The sequence below is a fragment of the Arachis hypogaea genome, chromosome 13 (genome assembly GCF_003086295.3).
Source record: "Arachis hypogaea cultivar Tifrunner chromosome 13, arahy.Tifrunner.gnm2.J5K5, whole genome shotgun sequence".
Lineage (NCBI taxonomy): Eukaryota > Viridiplantae > Streptophyta > Magnoliopsida > Fabales > Fabaceae > Arachis > Arachis hypogaea.
The window spans coordinates 40,815,986-40,826,634 of NC_092048.1; the positions used below are offsets into that span (position 1 = coordinate 40,815,986).

General features: G+C 35.9%; 2 protein-coding genes across 2 annotated transcripts; both read left to right on the plus strand.

Annotated features, from left to right (window-relative positions):
* Window positions 1-1,734: 1,734 nt before the first annotated feature.
* On the plus strand, window positions 1,735-5,561 carry LOC112738188 (plant intracellular Ras-group-related LRR protein 1). Its single transcript, XM_025788527.3, has 3 exons — window positions 1,735-2,251; window positions 2,462-2,631; window positions 4,615-5,561. The coding sequence occupies exons 1-3, from the start codon at window positions 1,988-1,990 to the stop codon at window positions 5,297-5,299; spliced, it is 1,119 nt and encodes a 372-aa protein (XP_025644312.1). The 5' UTR covers window positions 1,735-1,987; the 3' UTR covers window positions 5,300-5,561.
* A 1,696-nt stretch (window positions 5,562-7,257) lies between these two features.
* Window positions 7,258-10,420, plus strand: LOC114925061 (protein MAIN-LIKE 1-like). The gene is made up of 4 exons (XM_029291581.2): window positions 7,258-7,462; window positions 7,909-8,651; window positions 8,769-8,856; window positions 8,949-10,420. The coding sequence occupies exons 1-2, from the start codon at window positions 7,391-7,393 to the stop codon at window positions 8,581-8,583; spliced, it is 747 nt and encodes a 248-aa protein (XP_029147414.2). The 5' UTR covers window positions 7,258-7,390; the 3' UTR covers window positions 8,584-8,651; window positions 8,769-8,856; window positions 8,949-10,420.
* The last annotated feature ends 229 nt before the right edge of the window (window positions 10,421-10,649 follow it).

Here is a 10,649-nt window from a genome sequence, read left to right on the forward strand (position 1 = left end):
AGATTAGAAAAAGATGTTGTTGTTATTCTTAAATTTAAATGTTATGTTGTTGTTTGTAATGGATGTAATGAATATTTTTGCAATTTGGATGGCGCGTCGGAGGTGGCGGCGGAAGCAGAGGCAAAAATAGATTGTGAACAGCTTCTTCTTCTTCTTTCCAACTCCTTCTTCTTATTCTTCTTTCGCTCCTCCTTTGCAGGAGAAGAAACACTCTCTTTTTTTTATTTTATAATTTTTTAGTAGGAGTAATTTGGTCCAAAATTTTAAAATTTAAGTAAAAAAGATGATTTTAAAACTAAGTTAAATCTTAAAGACGATTTTGTATGAAAAAAAAAGTTGGTGACAAAAAAAATTTTTGACCTATACCTTAAGAACTAAAATCGTACTTAACCTAAACCGTAAAAAAATTTACAATAACTATGTGTTAGAGATATAACCATTAATGTTACCTTCTCCCATCAGCTTAAGCTTTTCGAACGAGTGGTTTCATAATATGGTATCAAAACTCTATGTCCGAAAGGTCAAGAGTCCGATTCTTGGTGAACTCCAAAAATAAAAAAACAATAGCATAAGAAAAATAAAAGAGAAAAAAAAGGCAACACTATGCACATAATTTTCTTTAACAAAATATCTTTATTATTATTATTATTATTATTATAAACATTTGAAGTCAAAATCTAAAAAAAGTGTTTATCTATATTTATTATTATTTACATATAGGAAAAGGATAGATTAATAAACAAATATGTTATATACAGTTATATAATAGTAGTCGTATAGGGAGAGATAGAAGTAATTAAGAAGCTAAGAACTAAGAAACATGTGTGAGGACATATTCCTTGTCTACAATTAACGAATAAAATAGTAATTGGCATTCAAATTAGGAGTAGTGTCACGAAAAAAAAAAATTCGGAGGAGTAGTAGAGAGTTGACAAAATAAATCAAGTGGGGAAAGTTGCTTAACACATCACGCAAACCCTAATTACCATAGCATACGGTTCATGTACTTCCATACTACGTCACTACGTTCTCATTTCTAATAATTTCTTCTCCATTCCGTCCCATCCGTACGTCCTTTTTTTCATTCACCTCAGTCTTTCACGTCCATCCCCGCCCTTGTTTTTATAATAACAATATCATATGACCGCCAATTTTATTTTTTAATATTTGATTCATAAATATATTTTTATACTAATTTTTAAATTTAAAATTTAAATTATAAATCTTGATTAATATTAATAAAAAGGATTAGTCGTCGTCTTTAGTATTTTTCTTTTTATAATATATTATAAAAAATAACTAAAAGTTCCAATTCATTCTCTTAGTTATCTTTTTAATTTTAAATAAAAAATTTTAAATTTTTTATTATTTTGATGTTTTTTAAAAAATATATATTTATATATTTTTTATTCTTTTAAATATGATAAAAAAATCATTAAAAAGATGAATTAAAACTCAGTCAATAGTCTTATTTATAAATAGATGGAATAATTATTATATTTGTAAACCATAACTAAGACTTAACATATTAAAATTAAAACATGATAATATAAATAAAAATTGATAGAATATACAAAACTTTTAATGTACATATTATTGAACATTAGAAAATAATACTTTTATTTTCTGTTTTAAAATAATAACTGTTTTGGAGTTTAGTATATACATTGATTGATAATCCAAGATATTTTCAAGAAAATGATATTTAAATATATAAAAAAAAAATGAAAGGCTATCATCATCAATTGAATTGCAAACTTTAATGTAATAGGATAAACTTTTTTTTTTTGTTAAAATAACATTTCCCCTATTTATATATGGAAGCACACACTACGGTCTCATTATCATCATCAATTCATCTCCAACAGCTCCCCTTCCTTCTCTCTCTTCTCTCCCCCTCTCTCTCTCTCTCTCAAAATCTTTGCAATCAAACTCCGTGTTTTTCAGGGTGGGTTGTGTATTGCATAGTAAATTGAAATTTCTAAGTATGATGTACGAACACACACATAATCATCTGGTTCATCATCAGCAACCAGTAACGATGACTATGGATACCATGAAGATGGATATGATAAGAAGGAATAAGAGGGAGAGGAACAAAGAATCCAACAACAACAACAACAACAACGAAGACAACAACAATAAGCTTCGCACCGTTGACTTGAGTTGCATGTCGTTGGAGTCTCTCCCTATTCCTTCTCTTGATTTAGCTACCATTTCCAAGTTGGACCTTTCCAACAACAATCTCCAGGTTCGTACTTAGAAATTTATTGCAATACAAAATATTCTTTTCTTGAAAGATTACCTATTTTTTTCTTTTTACTCTTTTATTCATTAAAAATAATATATTTAGACAAAAATTAATAAATTCATAAAATATAAAGAAAAGTTAATTTGAGAAAGAGAGATATACCATGGAAGATTCTTTTTATTTATGAATTATTTCTTATTATGTGTATAGAATATTCCGGAGTCGTTAACGGCGAGACTACTGAACTTGACGGTGTTGGACGTGCACTCGAACCAGCTAAGGTCCCTCCCAAATTCAATTGGTTGCCTCTCTAAGCTTAAGATTTTGAATGTCTCTGCCAACTTCATCCAATCCCTTCCTCAAACTATTGAAAATTGCAGGTAACTATATATATTATATATCTAATTTTAGATATAACTTAAAGTAATTAAATAATAATAATAATAATAATAATAATAATAATAATAATAACAATAAAAACATTAGGATGAACATTGCACGCATACATCATTATCAACTTATCATCAACTTATTAGCTACATATATACTACCCTTTTTAAATTAAAACACTTGATATAGTTGCTTCCTTTTAATGTATAGATAATACACCAAATGTGTCGCTGCTAATAATTAATTTTTGCGGCAGTGTTATTCTCTTTTGTTATATGTAACAGTATAATATATATATATATATATATATATATATATATATATATAATAATATATATATATATTATTACGTTGTGCTATATGTAATTAATTTTATGTGATATAGTCTTCAGCATATTAATTAGAAGAAGAATTTTCTACACACTGTTTAATAATTTATGGATAAAATTTGAATGAAAAAGTATAGATAAATAATTTTTAATCAGTCAACTTTAAATAATTATAATTAATATTTATTGATTTTATATTTTTTAAGAAAATAAAATTTAAATAAGTATTAATTAATGACAATTTAAAAAATTAAAATTATTAATTAATGATAAGTTGACCGGGTAAGTATTAGTCATTTAAGGGAGTTCAACTTGAATAAGTAGTAGATGATTATAATTAATAATGTGTCTTCTACCTATATACGTCGATACGCATATATCTCCCTCAAACTTGTCGTTTGTTATTCCTTAATTTTCTTTTGTCCTGATATCGCAATGTTATAGAACTGTTTATTATAAAAAATTAAATTAATAAAATAGAGATATACATAAATAATTATATATTTAATACAGTTTTCCATGTTAGTTTTTTCTTTTAATTTTGTACAATCATATATTTTCTGTTTTATACTGAACCATTTTTTTAAAAGGGAAGCAAAGATCAAATTTTAAATTTTTTTATGACAAAAATTTTAATATTATATTATTATAATATAATTAATCCCAAAAATTTAAGTCAATAAAAAAATATAAATAATTATATTTCTAACCATCAAAATTATATATTAACAAACGTAGACTTATCCTCTTGTGTCTTCGTAATCTTAATATTAGTAAATCATTGTAGAGTTTTCTATTGACTATTTATTGAAGCAAACCCACCTAATAAATCAATAATTAATTAAGTCTATATTCTCTTATATGTTTCCTGTTTGTCAATTAATTATGTAATCATATATGGTTACCCTATGATCTCTGAAAATATCTTAAAGTAATATCGGAACTAAGCATATACTTTTGCTATATATGATTCTGCCAACTCATATCTTATGAAATAGCATATCAAAAGTTCGTTTTCAACGTAACCATCATTAAACTAATTTTGAAGAATAGAAAACAGAAAATAAAGATCAGATATGATGAAATGAACCTCGTGGGCTGCTATCAGCCGATAACAAATTGGGCTTTATGAGTAACAATTTTATGTTATTTTTTTAAGGTAAAGAAAATATATATCTTCGTTTTTCTCTAGATGTATAGCTATATAGTTGACTTTTTATAAAATAAAATGGAAGGTGGACGGCACCTGGCTAAAATAAATTCAGTTGAAAATTTATTTTAGAAAAGAAAAAAAAAGTTGTAGTTGTTTATAAGTCCGTGACACTTTGAACGGGAAATCGTACATAGGGTTACGTTCCAAGAGATTGACCGAGGAAGTTTTGATTAACAAAGAATTTCAATTTTTAATCTTTCACACTGTTCCAAAGCCACAGATAATAATTTATACTTTAGATGAAAACAACAAGAATATAAAAATTTTCTAAATATAACGTCCTGTTATTAGCCTCAGTCTGTTAATTCCACAATCCATTAATCAGTCCTAGTAGTTCTTACGTCACAAAATCTAAAACCGGAGATTGCTTACAATTTATTCAAAACAATTATTAACGTGTATGCATATGGCTTTGAATTTTGACCCACCAGAGCCTTAGAAGAACTGAATGCTAACTTCAACAAGTTAAGCAAGTTGCCGGATACAATAGGGTTTGAGCTCATAAACCTCCAGAAGCTGTCCGTCAACTCCAACCAGCTTGTGTTCCTTCCAAGCTCCACCTCTCACCTTATGGCCCTCAAGGTCCTCGACGCGCGCCTTAACTGCTTAAGGTCTCTGCCCGAAGACCTTGAGAACCTAGTCAACCTTGAGACGCTCAATGTGAGCCAGAACTTCCGGTACTTGGACACACTACCCTACTCCATAGGGCTTCTATTGTCCCTCACTGAGCTTGATGTTAGCTACAACAACATCAAGACTTTGCCCAATTCCATTGGGTGCCTCCAGAAGCTCCAGAAGTTGTGTGTCGATGGGAACCCGCTTGCTTCGCCGCCATTGGAGGTGGTTGAGCAAGGGTTAAATGTGGTGAAGGAGTTCTTGTGTCATAAGATGAACTCGTCAGGGGACCAGAGTAGCAAAAAGAAGAAGTCGTGGGTGAAGAATTTCGTCAAGTGTGGAACATTCCAAGGACGCATCAATAGTGGTATGAAACGGCCGCAACATGACGGTTTCACCAAGCTTAAGCATCAGTCCATCGATGGTCTCGCCTCGCCTGGCGGCTTCATGGGGATGCTCTCACCTCTTCGCATCTTCTCACCTCGTCGTTCCTTTAGTTGAGAGCCAATGCAGTTTAGAATGTTTTGTTGGGATCAAAATAGATCAAAAATTTTGTGGATGAGTTCCCTAAACGCCAAAATCCACTCATTCATATAAAATTTCACTCTATTTTGGCCCCTCACCCAACATATACTAATAGAATAGTAGTCTTGTCTATATGTTAAACTCTAGCAATCATGGGGTGTGTGTTAACTATAGGCCAGTACATTTGTAAATTTGAAGTTTATTGCCATATCAACTTATAGCCAATTTTACTCTTCTATCTATCTATCTATCTATCTGACATTTTATATCCATCAAACATTTTGCTCACAAAAGACAACTGGCGAATTTTTAAACAAAATTGGTCAGAATGATCTCGCTCACTTGCAAAAACTATCTCTAAAGAAAAGGATATCCTCAATAATAATAATAATAATAATAATAATAATAATAATAATAATAATAATAATAATAATAATAATAATTGTTGAGTCATGATTTGGTTACTAATCCTTGTGATAACAAATATAATTGATATTTTTTTATTTTAACTTATTTATAAACATTGTAGGTATTAATAAATAAGCAATTAAGTTTCACAATCAAACAATCCATGATTTCGTACAAAACAACACATAATTGACAATTATCTTCAAGAATCAGATTGCTTTACAATAGAGAAATTGTCGCACATTACTGTCAAACCAAACAATAAAGTTATTTTCACTCAAAGCTAATGGCTATGGTATTAAAGAGTGCAACAGCTACTTCGGCAAATAAGGCAATGATTTCTATCACTGAAGATCATATCAACAAGTCTTATATACGAAGTTCTGTTCAAGGAAGAAGGTAACCGATTCAACATAAAAAAACATAGCCTTTGCTGATATAACTTTATTTCTTGTTATTGAGTGTGTTCTAATTTTTCTATTTTTAAAATTAAATTTATATTGAGAGATATAAAAGGAAAAGTGAGTTAACCATACAAAAATAATTTTATACTTTTATTTGAGTGATTATTTTCGAAAGTGTACTGAAATTAGAGTATACTTGATTTTCCTTATTTAAGTTAACACTTAAAAGTTACTAAGTTTGGATAGCTTAGATTAGTAATAAAAGTGTGAATATCTTGAAATTGGTAATTATAATCAATCTTGCTTATAGTAAAAATTTTACCAATGTTTATGGTAGAAAGTAGAAATTGAATGTAGATCGTATTGCACTTCGTAACCAAACCAGAATATATGTTTATGGTAGAAAGTAGAAATTGAATGTAGGTCGTATTGTACTTCGTAACCAAACCAGAATATATCGTGATGTTATTCATTCTCTATTTATCATCTCTGCATCATCATCTTCTGTTTCGATACTTCGAGACAAGACAAAAAGAACAAAATAATCTCCTTATCTGCGTGTACTGCACAATCAATTTTATAATCTATCAAAAATAGTTTCTTGATTTAACCTCTATTTTCAACTCACTTAGGAATCTTCCATAATAATAATAATAAACACCCAAGTTAAATTTTAAGAAATTTTATATCAAACACTTTGCTCCTCCAATAAATTTCTATTTTCTAGAGATCTTCAGAAATTAGTCTCATCAGACAAAATTATTCTTCTGTTATTTTAAAAGATGAGGGCAAAACACCATAATAAGCCAACATCACTTTAAATTTACGTATATAAGCCAAACTGAAATTCGATTCAGCAATGAGCCAAATCGTATTTTAATGTAATTCGAACCAGGCTAGTTCGAACTGCATTTAGCAATAAATCGAACCAGGTCAGTTCGAATTACCAAGAAAGACTTGAAGCTAAATCGAACCAGCCTGGTTCGAACTAGCATTGCATGTAATTCGAACCAAGCCAGTTCGAATTATAGGTAAGTTAGGTCTTCAAGTAATTCGAACCACCCTGGTTCGAATTACACTTATGCTGGGTTCTTAGTAATTCGAACCACCCTGGTTCGAATTATTAGTGATTGGGCTATATAAGGAGTTTGAATCAGCCTCATTCAAACCATTCTCACCTTCTACTACCCCACCAAATCTCAGAGAAAACGACCCAGATTCTCTCCGACAAAGACCTGAACGGAATACTCTGCTGATGGGGGACGATCCGGCACGGTTATATCGCTTGGACGGAGTCGCCCATATAGCTGGGGTCATCAACGAGGAGGTTAGTACGGAAATAACTTTGTTCTACCGGTACATGTGAGTTAGTGGTTTTGCATGCGGGTTAGATGGTGGTTTAGTTGGTGGTTTATGTTAGTGGTTTATGTTAGTGGTTTCTGTTAATGGTTTATGTTAGTGGTTTATGTTAGTGGTTTATGTTAATGGTTTATGTTAGTGGTTTATATTAGTGGTTTATGTAAGTGGTTTACATTAACGGTTTATGTTAGTGGTTTATGTTAGCGGTTTAGTTGTGGTTGTTTTATGTTAGATCTTTCATGTCAGTGGTTTATGCTGGTTTCTTATGTTAGTTGTTTATGCAAGTGGTTCTTGTTCTTGGATTTTTAAGCGGTCATATTTAGTACGAATTTTGGGTTTATCAATTATCGTGTTGATTATGTTTGTCACTGGTAATTAAGTTGGTTCTAATAATGCGGTTCATTTCTTCCGCAGCCTCAGCGATGCATCAGGAGCATGCGGCGGCAGCAGGGCATGCTCTTCTATGACAGATACGTTATGTACCTGCAGATGGCAGGTCTTTACCATCTTGCAAGGCTGAACGATAGATGGTTCCGGTTGGACGAGGCCCTTGTCAGTGCGTTCGTCGAGCGATGGCGTCCGGAGACGCACACGTTTCATATGCCGTTCGGAGAGTGCACGATCACACTCCAGGACGTGGCATACCAGCTGGGTTTGCCAGTGGACGGGCGTTACGTCAGCGGCTGCCTATCAGAGTTCCAGATATACATCGAGGGTGGCCGTCCAGCCTGGGTTTGGTTCGAGGAGTTGCTTGGAGTGGTACCTCCTTCTAGCCAGGTTCAGAAGTACGCGGTCAACTGCAGTTGGTTTCAGGAGACTTTTGGTGAGTGCCCGGAGGGAGCTGATGAGGATACTGTGCGTCGATATGCCCGTGCGTACATCATGATGTTGTTGGGCACGCAGCTGTTTGCGAACAAGTCCGGCAACCGCATTCACATCAGATGGCTTCCGTTTGTAGCTAGGCTGGAGGAGATGGGGACCTACAGCTGGGGTTCTGCAGCACTGGCCTGGTTGTACCGGTGCATGTGCCGAGTGGCGAACAGAAATGTTATCAAGCTAGCGGGCCCACTTCAGCTACTTCAGTCATGAATTTTCTGGCGATTTTCTCGGTTTAGGCCTGCAGGATTTGAGACGTTCAGCTGGCCATTGGCCTCGAGGTACTGTACTAAGCCTTGTCTATTTCAATTTACTATACATAACTACGTGTTCATTTATAATGTATTGGATACCCTAAGCACACATTTAAGTAGCGGTAAGACATGTGCATGATGCAGGTGGTCAGGTTACATCCCTTCCAGTAGCGAGAAGAGTCCTAGAGTTCAGATGTGGAGGCTCTGGATAGACCGGTTGCAGGATAGAGAGGTCAGTATGTTACTTAATAAGTTTCTTTATTTAACCACGCTTTACGAGTTGGGTTCATGAGTTGCCCTGACACTGTATAGTTCTTGGTGCAGTTTATCTGGATGCCGTACAGCAGCACCGACGTACTTCAGGTCGTGCATCCCGAGGTTTTGGAGCCTCGGCATATGGTGCTTTGGCGGTCTGTTACGTCGCTTATCTACTTTGCCGTCATAGAGTGGCATCAGATAGATAGGGTTCTTCCGCAGTTTGGAGGGGTGCAGCCCCGTCCACATCCCGCCCTGAACATCGACTTTCTGATGTCGAAGGACGGCAGAGGCGGCGATCGATGATTCCCCTACCATTTGCAGAAGTGGCATCTCTATTGGGAGTCTCGTACGGAGAGCGTGCTGAGGTTCGATGTTGTTGCTGACCCTGGTCCGTCGCATGAGTTCCTGGAGTGGTGGAGTCAGCATGGGAAGAGGTTCTTGTCTCCGGATCCGCAGTTGGGAGATCCAAGAGCCGTTGCTATTCCTGTTGAGGCCTCACAGCGGGGAGCTGGGCGAGTTCCTGAGATGGATTGTCCTGACGACGTGCCGGACAGGCGGCGGGTTGAGAGGAGAGCTCGCGTGGGAACACGGCGTAGCCAGCGTGACTGGGGGTGGCTTGAGCGTGCTATGGAGGATGATGACGAGGCCGGCCCCACTGGGGGTCGACGACGAGGCCAGCCAGGCAGAGGTAGAGGGCGTGATGCGGTTCATGCCGCTGCGCCTGACCCTGAGGACGATGACGATGATCAGAATGGGCCCGAGGGCGGGGATGGTGCAGGGGCGGCTGCAGTTGCTGGTTTTAGTACCCAGGATGGGGTGCACGGAGGTGAGTGGTATGGCTCAGGGATGGGTGACGGGACTAAGCCTAGTGACGCTGGACTTGGGTCGGGACCTTTTGGACATTACTTTGTTGGAGTACCCGCCGACGACCAGCCTCAGCAGGACGGCACTCCATGGGTTATTCCCGGATCACAGTGGCAGGACTTCCTTGGCGCAGATACGCTTGATGCGGACTTCGGCAGTCCACGGTTTCTAGAGGAGATTACGGCTATCATGTAGGAGGACGAGCCGGGCAGGAGGCGTGCTCAGACCCCCGGCACGCAGGCACCCTTAGATGTTGATCTGAACGAGCCTGCTACGACACCTGTAGGTGACCAGTTTGGTTTGGGAGGTACCCCACCTTCCGCCTACACCGCTGCATCAGAGTCTGTCGCCGGGCCGTCTGCCGCACCTGTCCATTTTGCGCCACCCGCACAGCCTGCCCCGCATGAAGACGCGGATGAGATAGAGGATGAGGAGCCGTTTATCCGCAAAGGTCAGAGGCCACGGGTACCCCGTCATTGTGGGACAGGCTCCCACTTGTTTAGATGATTTACTTTTCATGTATTTTGGACGTTAGGGTTCATTCATGTATGATACCCATGTGGACTACTGTTGTTACTTTAGAGCTGTTTTTCCTTGTTGTTTCTTAATCTTATTGTACTTCAAAATCTGGTATTTACCTAGTGGATTAGTGAATATGTATTATCATTGAATCATATAACACTATAGTTATCAACTTTTGCATTTATGGGATTTCTAGCTATACTCAAATTCAGAAACAACTTTTTTCATTACTAGAAGGTGAAAAGATCAACAGATTACATAAGTCCTCTAACATAACATGTAACAGGAAAAATAAAAATCAATAAGCACTAACAGTAACAACATCGCTACTACTGGCCCCCCGTGTGAGACGATCCTCCAAGCTGTGGGCAACTCCAACGG